Source organism: Typopeltis vanoorti, chromosome 12 (genome assembly GCF_054136105.1).
Source record: "Typopeltis vanoorti isolate ZY-2024b chromosome 12, IOZ_Tvanoo_1.0, whole genome shotgun sequence".
NCBI classification, from domain to species: domain Eukaryota; kingdom Metazoa; phylum Arthropoda; class Arachnida; order Uropygi; family Thelyphonidae; genus Typopeltis; species Typopeltis vanoorti.
Window position 1 is genome coordinate 39,423,566 of NC_143560.1, and position 24,536 is coordinate 39,448,101.

At 35.5% G+C, this 24,536-nt stretch overlaps 1 protein-coding gene across 3 annotated transcripts in view; it reads left to right on the plus strand.

Moving 5' to 3' along the window:
- Window positions 1-10,645: 10,645 nt before the first annotated feature.
- The window catches only part of LOC150100720 (uncharacterized), a 217,321-nt gene continuing 203,430 nt past the window's right edge, over window positions 10,646-24,536 (plus strand). For all 3 annotated transcript variants that reach the window (XM_090402097.1, XM_090402100.1, XM_090402098.1), the window contains exons 1-2: window positions 10,646-10,759; window positions 15,359-15,477. In XM_090402097.1, the coding sequence (XP_090258223.1) occupies window positions 15,363-15,477 (115 nt within the window). In that variant the 5' untranslated portion in view covers window positions 10,646-10,759; window positions 15,359-15,362. The remainder of the gene's footprint in view (window positions 10,760-15,358; window positions 15,478-24,536) is intronic.

Here is a 24,536-nt window from a genome sequence, read left to right on the forward strand (position 1 = left end):
CACTGTAATACAACTAAGCCAAAAAATTGGCTCTCCCATTGAATCAAGAGACATCCAGTCAGTGCATCAGTTACCACAAAAAAGGAAAAGAGAAAATAATACCCGTCCTTCTCCCGTCGTAGTGCGACTCACCAACAGCCTAACAAAAACTACACTTATAAAAGCTAGCAGGATTAAAAATCCAGTAGTAAAGGATCTGAAAGGAGACCACGACAACACCCCAATATACTTGTCTGAATACTTTACTCCACACTATCAGAAAATATTCTACCAAGCAAGGAAAGTAAAAACAGAAAACAATTACCAGTTTATATGGATAAGAGACAGCAAAATATTCCTTAGAAAGACACAAGACGCAAAACCAATCGAAATAAAATCCGTAGATTACCTCAACAGGCTGTCACATTGAAAGGAATATTGACAACTCGTAAAGAAGGACCAGCACCCCAACCAACATGAATGCACACCATCAAGCAGACGTAATCACCCCGGAACATGATAATTGCCACATTCTGAAATCAATATCAGAATGGAAACAACTGACAATCCCCAAAAAAGGACTATCTATTCTCCACATCAACATCAGAAGCATTCAAAAATACTGGTTGACCCTGCAAGCTTATCTGAAGGAAGATATAGACGAAATAGACATTTTAATACTGACTGAAGTATCTACGAGAAACGAAGAGGCATCCTCCTACCAAATGCCACACTTCCAACAACACAAACACTGCAGACAAACAAAACGAGGCGGTGGTATAATAATATTTACCAAACATAAACTAGAAGTAACAGAAATAAACTATAAATTAGAATACGCAGAAAACATATGCATCGAAATTAAAAACATCAAACAAGAAAACTCCCTGATATTAAACGCAATATACAGACCACCCAACTTAAGCACCACAAAATTCCTAGAAGAACTAAATAGATGGCTTTCAGCCACGAAAGTAGGCACCTCAAAATACTTGATAATAATAGGAGACATTAATATAAACATTAGGAACATAAATAACAACACAGAACAATACCTAGACCTATTATCAGCATATAACATAACCCCATCCATACAGTCGTATACACGAGAAGAGATAGTCGGAAACACAACAACCTCAACCTGCATTGATCATATAAATATAAGGGCCCCTCCAAACAGCCACACAGCAGCCGTCATAACATGCAAACTAGCAGACCATTATTTCACAGCATTGCAGTTACACACTGAACCAGAACCCATAAAAATCACTGAGACTACAAAACAGTATCATAGCATTGTAAACGAAGCAATAGTGAACGATGAAATCAGAAAAACAGACTGGATGCAGATAGCATCTTTAGACTCTGCTGAAGCTGTATATAATAATCTTAAACTTGCATTTAACAAAATATATAACAAAGCATTAACAAAAATAAAAATACGCCCCCAAACGAAACAAAATCCATGGATAACAGACAACATACTAACAGACATACAAAGAAAAGATGCCCTATGGAAACAACTTAAGAAGTCGCCGAACAATATCGCTTTAAAAGCTAAATACAAAAGAAAACGGAATCTCCTAACAACCCAGATTCGAACGGCAAAAAGAAACTATTACAGCAACAAATTAACAACAGCACAGAATGACATAAAGGAAACTTGGCACCTGATTAATGAAATGCTGGACAATATACACAGAACCACTGCCACAGTAACAATAAAACACAGCTTTGCCTGCGACCCCAAATCCCTCAAACAGTTGGCAAACAACTTTAATCAGCACTTCGTGAACTCTGTCCAAAAGCTACAAGAAACAACCTTTCCTCAAACAAACGAACATTCTCCACTAGGTCCACGAGCAACCCAGTCGATGTGGTTCCCCACAGTAACAAAAGAAGAACTATCACTGGCAATTCAACAAATTAATCCTAACAAAGGACCGGGGATAGACGGAATCAGACCAAAAGACATCAAGAAACATTCAACCGACCTACTTCCAGTTATACAAAAACTGTTAAATAAAATCTTCGAAACGGGACACATACCTGAAACACTGAAGACTGCATTAATCACACCCATACACAAACAGGGAAAAAGAAACATAATAAGTAATTACAGACCTATCGCTACGATGCCTGTAATCAACCAAATCATGGAGCGCATTGTACATCAGAAACTCTCCACATATCTTGAAAAATTTCAAATTATACCCAACACACAATATGGCTTTCAAAAAAATAAAGGAACAGCAACACTCCTGGAAGATTTCACAGTTCTAATAAATGCTGCATTGGATAAAAACAGAATAACATTAGTGGTATTCATTGACCTAACAAAAGCATTTGACACACTAGTACATAAAACCTTGTTAACGAAACTTACCCATATCGGAATTCGAGGTCGTCTACTCCAGTGGTTTAAAGCATACACGAAAAACAGAAAGCACATCACACGTATAGGATCAGCACACAGCAAAGAGGTACATGTAACCTGTGGAGTACCGCAAGGAGCTGTCCTATCTCCCATTCTATTTAACATATACACACACACGACATAAGCCAACTCCCCCTAAAAAGTAAAATCTTCCAGTATGCAGACGACACTGCCATTGTATCCATTCACAACAATGCAAATATCGCTTACAAAAATATGCAACACGACATCAATCAAATCACTAACTGGTTAACCGAAAACAGCATATATATAAACCCTGGAAAAACAAAGCTAATGATATTCAAAAACCCCCAAACCCTGCCCATAGAAACTAAATATCTCACTATCAAACATTCATCCTCCTATACACAAAGTGCAGAACCTAAAATCACAACCATCACACAGGTGAAAACAACACGCTACCTTGGACTTCACTTCGATGCTGATCAAAGTTGGAATAGCCATACAAACTACCTACATACCAAGCTTAGGATAATAGCAAGCAAACTATACAGATTAAAAGACATTGCCCCAACCCACATAAAAATACTAATCTATAAAGCATTATGTGAAAACATTTTAAGATATGCAATCACATCATACGCATTCTGCGCAGACTACAGACTTAACAGGCTACAATGGTTGCAAGATAAAATGATAAAACTGATATTCTGGGAACAACCCACTCTTATCCAGGAAGCATGGACAAAACACAAAATATTTAAGATGAAACACTTATGCCACTACACAGTCATGTTAAAACATTACTACAGCCCAACATATAGAGTAACCAGAACAACATATCAAATAATAAGACCACAGTCAACAAGCTTCATAACATATAAGTACAACAATCACCACGGCAAAGCCACCCGAAACTTCTACGTACCTGACATGATAAACAAACTGCCGTTCGACAACAGAAACCTAGGAACATACAGAGAGCTGAAACAGGCACTATATAAATATTATAGCGAGAATGAAAATTAGAGCAATTCCTGTTTCTCTCTCCCCCACCACACATACACATACACACACACAAACCTATGACAACCCCCCCTCTCAAAACCTATCACTACAAGAACACAAAGAAACAAACACACCATGTCTAAATCCAACCCGATTTGCACACACAAAAAAAAAGTTAAACTGTAATAGCAGTCGAAGTCTTTCAAGCACGTACCAACAAACAGTAAAATCAACACCTGGCTTGTGACCAGTATAGGAACACAACCATTAAACCACCACCCTCTGTCATCTATTATCTTCCTCAGATAAGCTCTGCTAAGCTTCGAGGAAGAAAAAATTCTGTATAATCCTTATTGTAAATACTGTTAATATTATTATTGTATGTAACTTATACTGAGACATAATAAAATGTTTAAAAAAAAAATATATATATATATATATTATTATTATTATTATTATTCATCCTCAGATAAGCTTACATATAAACTTCAAGGATGAAAGCAAAGAAATTAGTTTTCATCCAAGATGTATCACATGCAAACCAAAGTATGTAATGTATGTATTATGTGTAAACAAATGTATGTAATGTAAGTATCATATGTAACCAAATGTAAGTAATGTATCATATGTAAACAAATGTATGTAATGTATGTAATAACTGTAACAAAAGTATGCAATATACAGTGATTATATCCATTGATATTGTATATATAGAGTGTAAAATTGCAAAGAAACATCTGTAATAATCATCATTATGAATATTATAATAATATATGTTGTAAACAGTTATTGTTATTATTATTATTTAAAAAAAAACTTTATGTACGAGAAAGTATTTGTTATGCATAATTGTCTTCATATAATGTATGTAATTTATCTGAGAAATAATAAAAAAAATTAAAAAATATATATATTACAGGCAACTCTAAGGAGTCCTTAGACTCATTGAGGGTGGCCCTAAACAACTACTCAACATCCACACAGTATCTATCATACTTTGCCTTGAACTCATTCACAGTCATGCACCCACAACAGACTCTGGCAACTTATTCCACTCATTCACCATTCTCCGAGTAAAAAAATTAGTTCTAACACCCTTGCTAACCACACTCTTGCCCAATTTCCATGGATGGCCCCAAGTCCTCCCACCACCAGTCCTATTCTCAAAAATATCTTCTGGATTAATCTTATAGAAACCCTTCAGTAATTTGAATGTCTCAATCATATCACCCCCTTTTCCACCTATCAACCAATTTCTGCAACCCACAAATCTTCAACCTGTTCTCATAAGGTTCATTCCATAGACCTGCTATCATCTTGGTCACTCGCCTCTGGATCCTCTCCTGGAGCCCAGATCTGGGCACAGTAGTCAAGATGGGGGGTCTTATCAAGGCTCGATACAGAGGAACAATACTTGCTTGTCTCTGCTCGTCAAAGTATTCTTCAGTAACCAAGTGATTTGATGAGCTGATTTAGCCACTTTTGCAATGTGCCCCCCTAAATTTCAACTCCCTAACCACCAACACTCCCAAATCCCTGGCAACATCAATCTCCTGGAGTACAGTTTCACCAATGTGGTATACCGCTGATAATCTTTTCACCCCAAAATGCATAACCTTACACTTTGCCACATTAAATTGACATCCATTCTCCTTAGCCCAGTCCTCCAATCTATCCAAATCATCCTGTAAAATTTTGACATCATGTGCATTCACTATTGCTCTACCCAACTTTGCATCATCAGCAAACAAATGAACAGTTCCTTTCAGATCCTTTTCTATATCATTAATGAACAAATTAAACATCAGTGGTCCAAGTACAGATCCTTGTGGTACACCACTAGTCACAGGCTGTCTTTTGGACTCTACCCCTGAATAAACTACTCTCTGATATCTCTCCATCAACCACCCTCCTATCCATCTCACCATCCCTATATCCATCCCCATATGCTGCTGTTTACTGATTAGAATTCCATATGGTATCCTGTCAGATTACAACCATCTTCACATAGAGTTGATCATACTCATGTAAAAATTTGATGTAGCTTAATAATGCCAGAAAGCCTTACATCAGTTTTCACAGCAGTCAAGCCCTGTATGGATGTTATAAAAATAACCTGTATGTCTGTGTATATTTAAAAGTTTGTTAATGTAAATAATCCCTATAGTAATTGTCCTTACTTGCTGCCCTAAGACAAATTCTAGAATGTGTTGAACTAAGGCAATACCTTGTCACCAGAAAACCGTATATGTTAGCTCCTTATAAGGAGATAAAATTTGTTTGTGAAGTGCACCTGTAATACTCGAGGTTAAACTGACCGACAAACTTCAGACGATTGTCCGCTGCCCGAAACAAATAGGATTAGAGGAATACACCAGAAGAACAAAGAAAGGGTCAGCATCGGTGGAAGAACAAGGGACCGCACCGAGATGTTCGGGGTCCCATATCTTCGTGCAGAGATACGAAAGAAGGCGAATAAAAGGTGTTGGCCCAAAGATCGAGTATCGGTTCCAGGAGTCCTCATCGGTTATCAAGAGGTCGTTATCGAGAAGTCGCCAGCGGTTGTCCATCAGATGTAAGCCATCAAGGACGCGACTTCAGGAGAAATCATGCCAGTGATCCAAAAGAAAGATGACGGGAGCCGATCCGCCAGGCAAAGGAGATATTTGATGACGAATTGACGAATCTTCGCTGTTGTCCGAGAAAGAAATTGCTCTGTTAGTCCAACGCACATGCAAGCATTCCACAAGCCGATAATCTTCGCCCGAAGAGCGGTAGGACAGCGTCCCAGAAGCGTTAGTAAATCTATCGCCGGCGTAAAGGGGAAGAGAAAACCTGATTCGGGAAAAAACGGTCAGGACTCCAGTTCGAATCCAAGTACACAGTCGGTAGCAGCCATAAAGTGAGTTGATCCGTTTATTCAATTTTCATGAATTAGAGGAGAACTTTATTAGTGGACTGTTAAGTTGAGGCTGATGAAATTGAGCATAGTTAATGGTTGAAAATTAGATGTTTAATAATTAATAGAAATTTATGTGTAACAATCAGAGGGTAACTGTTTGCCAATGGACAAACAGTTACATGCATTACATTGCATTTTGCCTATAGAATTATCTTAATATCAGAAGGAAAGAGCTTTTGTGTGTAATGATATTTTTATGTGCATAACAGTTAAGAAGTAATAGTTTATTAATAGGTACCATTGCTTAGGGTAGTAACTTGTATTTGGAAGTGAGTGGTTAATTTTGTGACATAATTTTCATGAATTGAAAGGGCATTTTAAGCTAATTGTTGAATTAAGCAAATTTTTCTTTATTGCAATAATAGTGTAAATTGTTTTGTGGTAAATAAATTTATTGATTAAATAATAGAGTGTTGCCTGATATTTAATTCTTTGATGCACTGTTCCGAAAAAATATTAGAGCCTATTAGCGGGAACCCAGGAGAAAGGACAGCAAAGGATAGATACTAGACCACAACTGCAGATATTAATTAATCAGGGATAATTTGAATGTAATGGGACAACTACTGGACGCATTTTACACTTCTTGTTACTAGAAAACGGATATCAGTGGCTCAGCTTTTAATCAAATAAATTTTCTGGTGTCCAAAGAATAAGAAGGCAAGTGCGGAAGGCAGTATAGCGTAAAGAGATCCATAAAGAGATATTAATGGGATAAAGAGATACCTAAGAGAGATAAGGAAGAATAGTTAGAAGTACTTAATAATTATTGCATTAACGTGTATATATATATATATATATATATATATACAGGGTGTTCGGGATAAATTTGACATATTTATAATTAATTATATTTTTCCATAAGTTACATGTATTAACACACACTTCTCTTCATTTAAAAGTTTGGACCCTTCTTCATTCATATACAAGATGTCAGAAAGGATGGATAGCTGGAACCCACCTGAATCATGGAAGAGAATAACTTGTATCATGATGATTCGTGCCCGCCATCAAAATAAGGATATTACGACTGCTGCCCAATGCTCCCTGAATACAGTAAAAACAATCAGGCATGAACTAGAGACTTGCAATGGTGACTACGAGGCTGTAGCAAGAAGAAAGATCCCTAGCAGACGATCTGATTGAGTTCGTACAGCAGAATTCCTCGCAAATCTGCAGGAACAGGTGTTGAAGAACCCTGGCATTGGAATTCGGGCTTTGTTCGTGGAGTTGCTAACTGTAGTCAAGCCCTGGATAACAAGGGTAGGCAATGGTAGGCCGTATGTATGGCAGCAGGATTCGGCCCCTTGCCACACCTCTGGGAAAAGTCAAAAATGGTTGTCTGAAAATTTCTACGACTTCACCAGTCCAAATGTTTGGCCTCCAAACTCCCCAGACCTTAACCCCATGGATTATTTTGTATGGGGCGCAGTTGAAAAAGACACCAATCGCACTTCCAGTAATACAAAAGCCCAGTTAATGGATAAAATTAAAACAGTTTTTGCGGCCCTTCCCAGGGAGACTGTAGCATCAGCTTGTTCGAGGTTCCGAAGCAGAATTGAAGCTGTGATCGATGCTAATGGTGGTTATTTTGAGTAAATCTTGTTGATAGTATTGTAATTAACTCTGCCTGTAATGTTTTTTTGTCAATTCATTAAATTTAATAGATACAAAGAAGATTTTCTTTTTCCTTACGAAACTGTCAAATTTATCCCGAACACCCTGTATATATATAGTGGATGCAGAGATAAGATGAGATAAGATAAGTCAATTAAGGAAAATATATAAAGAGAGATATAAAGAGGGGACATATAAACAAGAAAGGATAAATAATCAGCTATCAGCTAACGCCTTTTCATTCCCGAATACGGAGAGTAGGCGAGGCCATTTAGCCCTATCTAACTTTTGGAGACTGAGTGGGCAGTTCAATCTCCACAGGTACCAATCAGAGATAGATGGCCCAAGGCTATCAATAATTAAGCGGTACACAGTGAAGAGAGACGGCTCAAATGTGCCGCCATCTCATGGTCCCTAACCCTAACACAATATATTTAATGTCTGAAATAATGTGGGTTTTACGGTCGATTTTCTTGAGTTTACGGGACGAAAAACCCGAGTTTCCGGGAGGAAAAACCCGCTTGCCCGTGCCAGAGATCGACTAACTCGGGAACCGGTCGAAAAAAGGCTTAGAAAAATTTCCTCTGGTCGCCGACTAGACTCGAAACCAAGTCTTCCTTCGTGCGGCCAAGCGCCGTGGGATGCAAACGCCACACCACTGAGCTACACAAGGTAAGATATATATAATAAATAAATAAATAGACACCCTCCCGTTTACACCCGGTCTACTTCAGCATAGAGATTCGTGCAGTACTGTACTCCACAATAGCATAGGAGAGTACAGTATACTGTACTGTATTAATCTACTGTACTGTTAACCATCAGTAAATTAGCAGTTGTTTATCAGAGCTCGTGATTGTGAGAAGTAAAAAGAAAATTGTGTAATATTTTTGTGTTTATGTAGGCCTACTATTAGTACCTTCTTTAAACGGAAAAATAGCTCGGATGCCAGTGATAATACAAAACGAGTTTGTAATGACAGTTTCTGTGTAGTTTCTGAAGAGAAAGAAGTCTGTGACGAATCCACAGAAACAGAGGACTCCCATCAGTTGCAATGCGATAATATTAATACGTTGAACGAAAGGAAATATCTGTTGGTGTGGAAGAGAAGGCCTGATGACTTTAACTCCACCAGAATAATTAAATTAAAAAAATCCTTATTTTAAGGGCTCCGTAGCTTATTCGTCTAGAATTTAACCACTGGAAAGAGACACATATAGGAAGACTTAGAATGGGAATGTAAATATAGTTCTTAGGTTGCCAAAAAAGGATTTTATCCTATAACGTGAAGAAAAGGGGAAGAAGAAGATGGAGATAATCAAAATATGATTTTAGATCTTATATTTAGATCATATAAACGTGTAGGTATCATATATATTCACTATTCACTTTCAGTGAGCAACTTAAAAATAGCAAATACCTTTGTAATGAAACAAATCCAAAGAGACTTTTTTTTTTAGCTTAATGTTAAGGAATTGATTTTTCTTTTTTTTCTTTTTTCTTTTTCTTTTTTTTTTTTAAATCAGTTTGAAAATGATACATGCATAACTTGCTTTGTCTTGACGAATTATTCAGTTAATAACTAAGGAAAAAATTTGATTGATTAATATATTTATTTATAATGAAAACAATTTCACCCAACTTCATCTAGGTCTCTTTCGACTAAAGGTGAGTTAGACGGTCTCATACGATGGTAGAGGGATTTTCACCCGGAAACTCGGGTTTCTAGTCCCTCAGAACAGGCAAACCGGCCCGTGAATAAGTACGAATCTACAGTCATAAGATACATAAATTGAGAGGGCTCAAGGAGTCCTAAGGGACGGTTTAAGAAAGGGGAAAATACCACACGAATAAATTAAAGTGTCTTACGTTGGATTCGAGACTAATTGAGGGGTTAAACACACGAATTTCAGACATAAAAAAAATCTACTTGTCTTTGACAAAGATCGATTAACTCGGGTACCGGTGCTGGAAAAATTCCTCTAGTCGGATAGAAGAATCGAATCCCTAGAGGTCTTTCTCTGGACAGTCTAACACTATGGAAGCAAAAGCCCTTTCCACATCTACATAGGAACGAAATAAATTTTGAAAATAACATGATAATACCTTCATATTTTTATTTTATTTTATTCATTATTTTTGGCCAGAAGACAGTATAAATGAAAATATGGGTATAATTTCTTATGAAGTATATAATGTATTATTATTCATCTCAGAGAAAAACTTTCCATAACTGTTTCATAAATTTCGGAAAGACGAATGCTTTATGTGATGTATGAAAATGTTCCATGGAAAATTTTTAGTATTTTAGGACGTGCTTATTTGCTACTGATCAAGGATAAGCCAAATTAATCTCTTATTTGTTTTCTTTATTTATGTAGTTTAGACAGTTCTTAAGTTTACGAACATTTTATGAAAATAAAATATAAAATTCAAGCATAATTTGTTAATATGGTAACACAAAAGTGTTTCGTTGTCGCTAGTATATTATTAAAAGTAGGGCTTACATACTGAGGTATGAAATCAAGAATAATAGAGGACTCTGATTTGTCAAAAAAAAAAAAAAAAAAGCTTTCTCGTTGCACGTGTGTTGCTATGGAACGGGGCGAGCTGATCATTTCCTGGCTAGATGTATGAACCATGGAATACTACGAATGGTGATGTTTTAATCTATAAGTACACCGCATTGAAGTTTCTTGATTCTTTAATTAAATATTGCGGAACCGTTCCTGCTATTTTCTATGATCTACCGATTTGACAACTCAGGTGGCTGACAAACTGTTGAATTGCTACAGGTAATTGTTAGACTGACTTGCACTTACCAGATTTATTGAATTCGAGAGAAAATAATGAAATTAATTCCAAACTAAGAGAGTCGGATATAACTTCATTTTGTAATGTAAAATACGGAATTTTTTTTTAGTGTAAAAAAAAAAAGTTGTGACCTTACAACGCGTGCTTAACTATTCTATTATGCGAAATGTTTTTCATTGGTCCGTTGCTCAAATTAATTTCAATTTTATTATTTATTACTGCATTTAAATTTATTATTGGTAACAAACTCTCAAAAATTTATTTTAACGGTAGTTAATGTCACGATAAACGCCATTCATTCCTGTTTCTCGGATATATATATTAATTTCGATGTATTTTTTGAATTTATTTTAGAGAAGAAGGATTTATATGAAGAAGAAATAAACATGACGTTAAGATCATGATAAAAATAAACAAATACTAATTAATAACACGAGACGGTTATGAAAGATCGCATTGTGTCATTAATTTATAGTGATAATCGTTATCACAGCAAACAGAAGTTAGATCCGTTTAAGGTTTAGGTATTATTATTGACCATTTATTTCCATTTATAATAATATATAATTTGGTGGCGTTTCGAATGGTTTGCATAATTCTTTAACAGAAAATGGTCATACAGAAATGTCTGATTTCAATAAATTTCGTCTATCCAGACTGGGCAAAGTATGTATCATTTTGAATCGCTTTGCCTCTTGTCACCAAAACTGCCTTCTTTCAATCTGAAAGTAAAGTAAAGAATCTAAATGCTGAATATCATTAAATTCCGCTGTCGGAGTTGAGTTGTTATATGGGTAAGGATTAAATCACCTTTAGTGGAATACCGGTTCATTTATTGTATTGTATTGTATTGTATTTATCATCATCACCATCATTTGACTCATTTCAGTGGTACTAAAATCATGCTCCTCGGGAACACATGATCATTCTTAGATGAAGTTATTACAGATATAGTAACAAAAAAAAAAACAAAAAAACAATTGTATCCAAACTCTTTACAATTTCTATTAACTGTAAAAAAACCGTTACAGTTATTAGTATTATACTGAATACTCGGGATATCAATAAAGCTGTGGGATTGGATGGAATTTCGCCACAGGTTTTGAGAGAATGTGCTAAAGAACTGACAACTCTCTTGACCTGGCTTTTCAATGAAAGTTTTGTTATGGGAAAGATACCCAAGGAATGGAAGGAAGGTAAGATCGTGTCATTGCATAAGGGCAGTTGTAGACTGGAAATGTCAAATGTCAGTAGTTGTTAAGATCTTGGAGAAATTAGTGAGGGGCCATATACAGCGTTTCGCAGATAAGGGTAATGTTATCTGTGAGAGTCAATATGGATTTGTTAAGGGGTGCTCTTGCTTTAGTAATATGATTGCCTTTTATAATAATGTGACAAGAGAGGTTGATGGTGGAAAGGCATATTCTGCCATTTTTTTTGGATTTTGCAGAGGCATTTGACAGGGTGCCACATGATAAACTGATATTTAAGTTGCAGCACATGGGCTTAGATGTCAGGTTAGTCAGCTGGATTCAGGATTAGCTGTCTGATAGTTATCAGAGAGTTGTGTATGGTGCGGCAATATCAAGAAGGCAGATGGTTAATTGAGTCTCACACGGCTCAGTATTAGAACCTGTATTGTTTAATCTTTATATCAGTGACATTGTCAGTGCATTGCAGATGTGCAGCTAGGAAGAGTTATTAGTAATAGTGCAGAAATGGCAGCCCTGCAAAAGGATTTGAATAAACTGGACAGGTGGGCCATACATTTGCCCACCTGTCCAGTTTATTCAAAGTGTCAGTTTAATGCAGCAAAATGTAAAGTCTTGAAGTTTGGAATACATCGATGGAAGGCAGCATACTCTGTTGGAGGAAGTAGGGGAGACAAGAGATCTGGGAGAAATGATTGATAGAAACCTGAAATTCAGGGAACATATTGCAAGTGTGGTGAAGGTAATCCAGAGGATTGATACACTACTGAGAAGGACGACGCTGACCTGCAGGGATAAAAGAGTTGTCATTTCATTGTATAAAGCCCTTACCAGACCACACTTGGAATCTTGTTCTCATATTTGGTTCCCAGTATTTGTAGGAGATAAATTTACTGGAAAGAGTACAGAGGTGGGTAACAAAGATGGTTTCAGGACTATACAATATTAGTTATGAGGATCAGCTGAGGGAATGTGGACTGCAGAATTTGGTAAATAGAAGAAGGAGAGGTGATATGATTGAGACTTTTAAACTGTTGAGAGGTAGTTACAGGGTTGACACTGGGGGGGGGGGGGTTCTTTCACTTGATGGAACAGGGGGAAGGAGCGAGGACAAGGGGCCATTCCAGGAAGTTAGGAAAGGAAGCTGTGAGGAACGGTTTCTTTGTATGGAGGGTGGTTGAACCGTGGAATGCCTTGCCTGATAGAGTGGTAAGAGCGCGAACGGTCAATGAGTTCAAGGAGTGATATGATAAACTTTGTGTTTTCTAGGAAGGACCGCCCACGATGAGTCTTTTGACTCCATGGAGGCCTGGATAATAACATACTGGTTGCTTTATAATTATAACATTTTTTGTTGTTGCAATTGCATTTATTGTAATATAATACAGTGCTTTTCATATTTTTTCCTGAAGAACTTGATCATAGCATTTATGTGATAGACACATAAATGTCATCCTGCCCGAATGTGGTGAAAATGTATTGCACCTTAGTACTGTGTGTGTAGGTTAAAAAAAAAAAAAAGTTAAGAAGTTCATTCATAAAGGGTTTTGACTTTCCAAAACGTCTGTGGTATACACTTAATGGAATTAGGACAAAACGTTGAAGGATGAAAATAGATGCTCCACAAATGGAAATGGACCGACTCTTCGTATCTTGATAGCGATAGTTTAGCCCGGACTACAGTGGCGGCCGGTTAAAATTTTAAGTGGGGGGGGGGCTGCATATACAAAATAAGAAAAAAATAATTCATTTTTTCCTAATCAGTAATCAATTTATTAATAAGTAAATTTACATATTACAAAAATCGCGTTATTAAAAATATTTCATCCTCACTACGAGCACACACCAATAATAAAAGTTTCGTACACAGAAATAACGCGCGCAAGCATACAATATATCTGTAGCGACACTGCTCAACGAGCAGTATTCCAAAACAAATGCCTTAGGATGATCCTGAATGCACCGTGGTTCATCAGAAATTCACAAATTCACCGAGAAACCGGCACTCCATACATCTCCTCTCTTCTTCGTGATCTTGCAGAAAAATTCTTCGTGAAGTCAAGTTCACATTCAAACCCACTAATCGTGCAAGCTGTCAATTACAATGAGACTGATTACTACAAACACAAAAGACCGAAGGCTATTCTTCTCTCAACTGATCATAGCTAACACTACTGCCCTCAGAGGGCGAGCTTAATTGCTCACAAATCTCCCATTCCCAAATAACTCTCATTACAGATAAAGGGGAATATGAAAAGCACTTGTGCTTCACCCATCCTGTCAGTAACGTCAATGGTCAATGGTCAACGAGCAGTATCGGTTTCGACATTTTTCGTGTAACGATAATTGAGAAAATATAATTCTTTTCATATTTTCAACAGTAACATTCGTCATAATTCAGCCTTGTATTTATAATAAATAAATAACTATATGTTCTTTTAACAGAATAAAATAAGATTTACCAAAAATATTTCACCCTCACCACGAATACACACCAATATTAAAAGTTTCGTATCTCACAGAAATAACGCGCGCAAGCATACAATTTATCTCTAGCGACACTGCGCAACGAGCAGTGTCAGATTCACTTGTTACATGCAGTGACAAGTGCAAACGAATATCGGCGAGTCTAGCCGGAACTGACCGAACGTGATAATTCCGACTGTGTTAGATTGCAGTGCATTTGGTCCATAATCTAAAGCGTTAATTGAACAATTCCAATTATTAACTATTCAATCAATGTCGAAACATAAGCAGTAACCTTTAACATGTTGTATCGCATTTATATAATGTAAGCATTGCTATTATTTATAAACACAAACAAAATTTATTTTTTCGTTTTTTCCTTGGGGGTACTGCAGTGTCGCAGTGCTTATGTACAAGCCGCCATTGCCAGACTGTTAACCATATTGTTAGCGACTGCTTTGTATTCTCTTATCCTGGAATTTATACAGACCTTTTTGGTGTTAAAACTGAAGCTTTATTATGGATTTAGAATCTGACTGTTAAACTATGATGCGTTTTCTATTTTATATAATAGTTCCACCTGTTTATTCTCATATCACCTCGTATAGTATATGTACATCATTCACTAAATAAATTCATCAATTTAATCTTACCCTTGACATTTCTTTTGGCTTCATGAAATGAAATGTCAAGTCCTAGCGGCTCTGTTATGGACAGAACGACGAATATTGAATGACTCATTCTTATTTAGCCAAGGGATTTAACCATTATTATAAAGAATTATACGTAATAGGCAATCACACATTCTGTGATGTGCACCTAAGTTGCAATTTTTTGTTTAGATAAAAAGGGATGAGTGAATATGAATTTTTTTTTCTTTTTTTCTTATTTTCTTCCCGCAAGTGGCATGAAGCGTATTCGAACTGTCGCCTTTCTGGTTTCTCTCATGTTCATCTATTTTACGGTATGTTGCGGCCAATCTAGGTATCGAAGTGAGCTGAACTTCTTGGTTTGCTTATGTGGTATGTAAATTCGTAGATTTAAATTATATAAATTTGAGATTTTTCCCCCAAGAACCTACATTAGTCTTTAAATGTGCATTTCGAAAATAGATATTTTTAAAAAAATTAATAATTAAATGAATATATAAATGAATATATATATTGAATGAATTGAATGTATGCATTATAGTTATATCACGAGTATTTATCCAATAATAATGCTCCTATTGTGATATTCGTTCAGTAATAACTTGATTTAGAGTTACTAAACGTTGCAGCTATAAAAAAAAATATTATTATTATTATTAATGTTTGAATAATCTTTTCGGAATGATAATCGAAAACATTTTTGACCTACTTTCCACCCACTTGATATTTTGATAAACAATACCATTCATTTGTTTGTCTTTTTCATAAGCATTTTTTACATGAAGGTTTAATACCGTTTAATCATTTTAAGGCAGTAGCTTCTCTTTTCCCGGCATATTCATTATTCTATGTTTTTTCGTGTTTCTGCGAAAGTCATCAAATCTTGAAGTTGGTTTATATATTTCTAGTTAATGGATAAAAGGCAATTTTTTTATGCTACTGAACCGAAAAGACTTCGTCATGAATTGTAAAGAAGAGAACACATTTCCGAATAATATTGTGAAATGCATCGTTGAAAAAACTTGGAAATGAAAACAAAAACAAAAATAATAATAATAGGGGGGGTTGCAGATGTCGAGATGCTGCTGCAAAATAAAGGAAAAAAACAAAACAAATATTTTATCACATTATCTGCGATGCAAAAATTGCAATACCTTGCAGCCTTAGTGAAAATTGTCAGCTAGGCACAAATCTCAACCTTAATACATTCGGCACACTTTTGAACGCAGTATAGAATAATCAAACTTGCTTTCCTTTCTTCATATTTAGCATACATATTTTATAAATGTAGGTCAATATTCAAAGATTCGATCAACAGAACCTTTGAAGCACTTACCCAAAATAGCTTATTTGCTATTCATAGACACCTGTTCACTGTAAACGTAACATAAAGCTACACTGCGATAGGTATGAGACCAGGGATGAAAACCGGCATGATGGTAGTACATATACGGTAATAGTATTTAGGATGAAAGGCTGACATTCACTGAGAATAGTTTAAGATATATTTCAGGATATGCAGATGCAGATACCAGTATTATGAAAATATATGTGTTTGGCTTTCAGAACTTTTTATTATTAAACCAGGATGCCCTCATAAAAAAAAAAAAAAAAAAAAAAAAGATTGTAAACCTAACACATTTATGCTAATGCTTAGATAATTCGGAAATCCTCATCTAGAAATTAAACATGCCACTCTTTTGTGCAAAAATTATCGTAGTAAACACAATTTAAAGTACTGTTGGAGAGTGGCAGGATTATAGTGTACATACATACTAGGTGGCTAAGCATGTGTCTGCTGTTATTGTTATGCTCTCAATGACGAAATAAGGCTTGACGAAACAATGACATGTTATACGCACCAAAAGTATCATCAGTAAACAACAACAACAACAAGAAAAAACGACTCAGATGAAAATGGATTGGACATTATTATTACTTGACACCTTCAGGGAGGGCACCTACTCTACAACTCTCCGTCTCTACCACTCAATCCACTAACTACAACGAACCACAACGCCATCTACCACCCACACCACTATTATTATTTTCACAGGCAATCACAAATATCCATTCCCGCGGAGGGATTCAAACCTGTAGCCTTTTTGGGGGAAGAGAGCGTATACGCTAACCACTCTGCCAGTCAGGCTGGCTAAAGATGTACTAAACATGCACTAAGAAAGACAAAAGAGAAAAGACTTCGAGACAAAGGAGAAATTCCAAAGTGTGTGTGTCTGGGGGGAGGATTGCCAGCAATGGTTGGTCGATTGGTAGAGCCTCTGCTACTAATGACTCACAGAAAAAGTTAAGCAAGTTTGAGTGCGGTTAGTAGTTGGAAAGAGATCAATCGTTCCATGCTGTTGGCACACTCTCCCTCGATAAGTCTTTGGAATTCCTGGAGGTGTCACATAATAATAATAATAATAATAATAATAATAATAATAATAATAATAATAATAATAGAGAGAGAGAGAGAGAGAGAGAGAGAGAGAGAGAGAGAGGCAGAGTTAGTTCAAAAGTACAAACCTAACTGGAGAAGATGGATCTTTGGATTGTGTGCATAAGACAAAAAGAGGATAGGTAAGTATATGAGCCACATCTGTAATCTCTATGTATAATTAATTTGTATTTCTTTTGTTTTAGACGCGTGTAACTCAATCCATCCATGGCAACAAACAGTTTTGCTCTGCTTGTGTAGAGCACTTCGTTTCGGCTATTGCACGAATGATAACATGATTTTTTTTTTTTTAATTAGTTATTTGCTAGTTTCAAACGAACTAAATAATTACGCAAGCAAATAAATCAAGTAATTACTCTATTTCTGTTACTGGATGATGTTTTTTTTTTATTATTATTATTTGAGGCTAGGCACGCCAAGTAAATTAAATAATTATTATTTATGCTGTTGGGTGGCATGGTTTGCAAGTATCAACGTTGCAAAGTCGTGTTCTTTAAGTGTGAAGATCACCCATCATTTTTTATTTATTTATTTATTTTTTTTTTACATATATGGTGTATGTATGGGAAGGCTGAATGAATGAATGTCTGCCTAAAGAGTTCTATTTTATGTCCCACCGTTGAGTGCAAAAACTAATATGGATTTGCACATCTTATTAGTCCATTTACGAATTTGTTGCTTCCTGTTAAACTCTGAAGCACTTATATTAAATATACAACTTACTTTAAAAATTTTCCAGTCCTTGTTTATATTATAGTATATAATATCAATATGACAATATCGTCACGACTCTGCTACAGGGATAACTGATGTAACATTTATATATAGATACATATTTATAAATACTAGTGACTAGTAGTGGTGGTGGTGGTGGTGGGCGGTAGATGGCATTGGTGTTGTTGCGCCTCATTGTAGCATTGTAATTATTATTATTATTATTATTATTATTATTATATAAGATGCCTCCATGGAGTCAAAAGACTCATCGCGGGAGACCCAACATTGACATACTAACCGTTATTCACACAATACCTATCATGTTTCCCCTTAAACTCATTCACAGATGAAGCATTCACAACCACCTCTGGCAACGCATTCCACACATTTACAACCCTCCAAGCAAAAAATCTAGTCCTAACACCCTTGTTAACCACACTCTTCCACTGTCTCCAGGGAGGATCCCTCGTTCTCTCCCTTCCTGCACTGGTCTTAAAGAGGTTATCAGTATCAGTCCTATAAAACCCTTTTAATAATTTATATGCCTCTATCATATCTCCTCTCCTACGTCTGTCAACTAGTTTTTGAAGCCCACAGACCTTCAATCTATTCTCGTAGGAGACATCCCACAGGCCTGTCACAATTTTCGTAACCCGTCTCTGAATCCTCTCCACCATTTCCACATCAACAAGAAATCCAGGTGACCAGATCTGTGCACAATAGTCCAAATGAGGTCTTATTAATGCTTTATAAAGTGGGACAATCACTTCCTTATCTCTGCTTGTCAGTGTGTTCCTCAATAACCATGTAATCTGATGTGAAGTTTTGGCAACCTTTGCAATATGCCCTCGAAACTTACGTTCTCTGTCCACAATGACTCCCAAGTCACTAACCTCATCAACCTCATGCAGTTCAGTTCAATCAATATAGTAAACAGCATGTGATCTCATCCTTCCGAAGTGCATCACCTTACACTTGGCCACATTAAACTGGCAGCCATTTAGTTTAGTCCAAACCATCAGCCTATTTAAGTCATCCTGCAAGATATTCACATCATCTGAATTAACTATCGCTCTTCCCAGTTTTGCATCATCAGCAAACAAGTGGATATCTCCAGGGCCGGTGGAAGTGGGCATGCGGTGCATGCGGGCACCGCCGCCGGGGCACCGTTCATAAGTTAATTTTTAAGAAACAAAATTTTTATCATGAAAACAAAAAATTCTTAGAATGATCAATATTAAAATAAGTAAGGTCGGATACACCGAATAAAAATTTTAAAAAATTGTATATTGCCGCCTCTTTGATCAGCCGGCTGTTTACAATTTTGCAGCGAGAGCAGGCTAAATGCTTGCCTGCAGAATGTTGTGTCCACTGCAGTCTATCTAAAGTGAAATGGTGAACGGTTTTTATGTGCAGAAACGAATTTTCGTAAAAAATTCGTTTCTGTACATATGACTGGTTAACTAGCAAAATTGGTTGCTAGTTGACCAGTCATATGGTACGCATCTCAGTAGGCTACTAACAGTAGCGCGGTGCGGACTATTATTTTGTCTCTGTGTCGTGTTATGTAATAATTTCTTGTAGGTATAAAATAGAAATGGAATCAAAAATTAAAAAAAAAAGTTATTCAGTGCACAAAATCGTAAGCCTCAGGCTGCGAAAGAAGCAGATGTAGAAGAAACAAACTGGGGTTCTTAATAAATTTGTTAAAATATTATGATGCAGATTGTAACCAACTCGATACATCAGAAATCAGAGTTGAAGAACCATGCACATCATCCAGTTTGCATGAAAGTACTATTGCAACGATTGAACAAGATAAGATTTAAGCGCATGATTTAAGTGAAAAACAGTTAGGAGAAGACTTAGTTGTAGTTGACCACGAAACTAACACATCGTTAGTCTCTGTAAATTTAGAAGATCCATTATTGATGAAATTACGAGTTGTTTTAATTGAAATGGGGCCTGTTCAAAAGAAAAATATAATATATTCCAGAGATACATATGGTCGTAAATTTGGCGACACGTATTATAATAGAAAAATGGAAAATGGTGACCTCGTGCCAAGAACATGGCTCATTTATTCCGAAACGTTAAATTCTGTTTTTTGCTTTTGTTGCAAACCTTTCGCACCTACCGAATCAAGTAGTCTTGTAGAAGGTTATAACGATTGGAGAAATGTAAGTACAACTTTGCATATACATGAGACTAGTTTAACTCACATGAAAAATTTCTTAAAATGGAAGGAAGTTGATAAAAATTTAAGAAACAAAACTACTATTGATTGAGAGACTCAATGGAAAAGAAGCATTGGATGAGTGTTTTAGAACGCTTGATTGAAATTATAAAATTTCTTGGTAGCCAAAATTTAGCTTTTCATGGATCATCTGATAAATGATATGAAAGGAATAACGGCAATTTTTTAAAATTAGTCGAACTGTTTGCGAAGTTTGATCCCGTTATGGAAAATCATGTTGAAAGGACCCTACAACGAAATAATAGAGTACAATATTTGAGTAAAGACAGTCAAAATGAAATATTGGAAACTTTAAGTAATGCAATCAGGGATACAATTTTATTATCAATTCGAAAATCTAAATATTATTCCATAATTTTAGACTGCACACCTGATGTAAGTAAAACAGAACAAATGACCATTATTATTCGCTTTGTTTCCTGTGACAATGGAATTGTCAAGATCAGGGAAAACTTTTTAGGTTTTGCAGATATATCATATTCCACAGGACGTGGTTTATGTGGAACAGTAGTGGAACAACTGGAAAAATGGAACATTCCCATTGAAGACATGCGAGGTCAATGATATGACAATGGGGCAAATATGAAAGGGAAAAAATATGGGCTACAAAATTTGCTTTTGAACAAAAATCCTCGAGCTTTTTACGTGCCATGTGCTGCTCATACTCTAAATTTAATCATTAACGATGCAGCCAAAGTGAATGCAGATACAATTAGTTTCTTTGCAATTATTCAAGAAATATACAATCTTTTTTCATTCTCTTACAAACATCGGGAAATCCTTTTAAAGTTTGTAAAAAAATTAACATTGAAACAGCCATCAGAAACGCGATGGGAAATTATTAATGCAATCCGCCCTCTACGATATCAGTTAGGAAATTTACGATGCACGTTTTGAAATTTTAAATAATGAAAATTTTAATAAAGAAACTCAGCATGAAGCACAAACATTATGTGCTAAAATAAAGGACTACAAATTTATTTGCTCTCTTATAACTAGGCATGATTTACTTAACAGAATAAACCCTATGAGTAAAATGCTTCAAGACAAAAATATGTACATTACACCTGCTTTAGAATCTATCGAAATCTTAAAAATATTCTTACAAGACTATCGATGAGATACAAATTTTAAAGAAGTTCTAAAACGGTAAAAGAACTGAGTGAAGAGGTGGACGGAGAACAAGAATTTAAAACTGGTACAGAAGTCCGACGACGAAAGATGACACGACAATTTGACTACGAGCATGACGAAACACCACAATCGCCAGAAGATAAATTTAGAGTGAATGTGTTTTATACACTTCTAGACGTTGCAATGTGTTCGTTAATAGAACGTTCGTTTTGTTCTATTAACGAAACTAAAAACATATGATAATTTCAATTTTTTGTATAGATTATTACAAATTAATAACGAAGATTTACGAAAAAATTGTGACGATTTAGAGATTCTCTTGAAGGACGGCGACAATAAAGACGTATATGCAACAGAACTATATGACGAGTTATGTGCTTTCCGGGATATTTTTTGGAAGGATAATTTAAATATTCAAAACCCTTTAGATATTCTTAATTTTATTGTGTCCAATAATTTCTCTTTCCCTAACTTTTCAATTGCTTTAAGAATACTATTAACATTACCTGTTAGTGTAGCGAGCGGTGAACGTTCCTTTTCCAAGTTGAAATTGATTAAAAGTAGGTTTTAATTTAAAACCTACTTAAGAATAAGTATGTCACAAAAAAAAAAAAAAGGCTTGTTAGTTTGGCGTTAATAGCTATTGAAAATGATATATGTGCGGAATTAGACGTTAAGGCCATTATTTCTAATTTTATGAATATGAAATCAAAAATCCTAAAATTTTAATTTAAAAAATTTCAAGTATATTTATGTAATTTAATTTATTTTCTGTTATTCTGTAAAGATGTTATTTTTTGAATACTTATATTTAATGTTCTAATTATTTCTGAATTCTTTTCTTATTTTCTCATCTATCTTGAGTTTCTTTTATTTTCCTAAAAGATAGTTCCACTTATAAAAATTATTAAAAATATTTTACAAGTTACTAAGAATTTAGTAACTTGTAAAATGCAAGAATTTTTTAAACTTTAGTTCAAATAAATTTTAACTTTAATTAAAATTCATTTTAATTTTGTTAGCGATTCGGGTTGGTGAGAAGGCTATAATCCCTGTATCATTATATTCACCGATTAAAGTAAAGTGTCTTTATCAAAATTTGCTTTAACTTTTGAGAATTTTTTGAATATTCGAGTTTTTAACGATTATCCTGCGTAGTCAACATCCCCAGTTTGTTACATATAGCGAACCAACGTGTGGTTGTTCTGTCAAAATTTATTTAAGAAATTTGAAATAATTTAAATTTATATTATCGTAAAAGAACCACACACTCCCGGATCGTTACAGGGAGCGCTTAGATAGACATTGCATGCGGACGGCAAAGACCTTAGCGCCGGCTCTAGATATCTTCTTTCAAAGTATTGCCAATATCATTGATGTACAAATTAAATAATAGAGGACCAAGCACTGAGCCCTGATGCACACCACTAGTCACCTACTTTCTACTGGACTCTGCTCTACCATAAACCACTCTTTGATATCTATCCATTAGCCACCCTCTAATCCAAATCACTAGCCTCGGATCCATACCCATTTGCTCCAATTTCTGCAACAGACTTCCATGCGGAATCTTGTCAAATGCCTTTGCAAATTCCAACAAGATGACTGAAAAAGGATTTCCTTTATCCAACTCCATTGTTACTTGATTATAGAAAGTGAGCAAATTGCTAGGGCAAGATCTACTCTTCACAAAAACCATGTTGCCTCTTATAAAGTATCATATTGCTGTCCACCCAGTCCTGAATACTAATTTTTATCAATTTCTCCAGAACCTTATCCACCACTCCCGATATACTGATTAGTCTATACTTTTCTACCTCAGTCCTGAAGCCCCCCCTTATGTAGTGGAATAATTTTCCCCTCTTTCCACTCAATTGGGACTTTGCCAGAACTGAGGCTTAAATTAAACAGCCACGTTAGAGAATATGCTAATTCTCTTGCGCATTCCCTTAAAATATGGGCCAATATATCATATAATCCAATGGCAGTGTTAGCAATAAGGTTCTGTAACATACTAAGCACCTCACATTCTTCTATCACTAGACTCTCATCAGTCAATGACACGTCCGGCACTGCAAAATCACAATCCAGGATGGTACACTTTTGCAAAATGATCACTAAGCAACTCAACTATTTGATTAGCTGATGGATTGAGTGGTGGAGACAGAGAGTTGTAGAGTAGGTGTCCTCCCTCGATGAGTCTTCGGACTCCCTGGAGGTGTCATGTGATAATAATAACAATAATAATAATAATAATAATAATAATAATAATAATAATAATAATAATTTCAATCCATTTATTAAAATTTTCTAAATTGATATTTGATATTCTTATTCGCTTCCACCTCTACCGATAGATGACAGCACTTTCAAGACAGCCTAAACTTGATATTTATTTTGTTTTTTTTAAGTAATAAATTTTATTTGTGTGTGTGTGCGCATTTCTAAAAACGTGTAAGCAATTGTTATTAAATTTCTTTTGCTTATCCGTATGTAAGCTATTTCTGGGCGCTGGCTCTGAACTACTTTTACTGAAATTCGACATTTTAGAATCCCTGCTAAAATTATTGAGCCATCATCCTTTAATAAGATCATTTGCTGGAGTACAGCTGGGCAAAATATTTCAAAATTCTATGTAATAAATGACTAGATAAAATTTAATAAACTGTTCGAATTGCTATAACTAATCGCGCACTGACTGGATGATTTTAGTGAAATTGGGTATTCAGGATTTCTGTTAAAATCTGTTTTTTTTTTGTTTGTTTGTTTTTATTCGACGATTTGTAGTGACAAAATTAAGCTAAACAAAAGTATGTGTCTAGAACCAATTTTTTTTTTCAATGTTGCTCTAGGCAAAGAAATAAG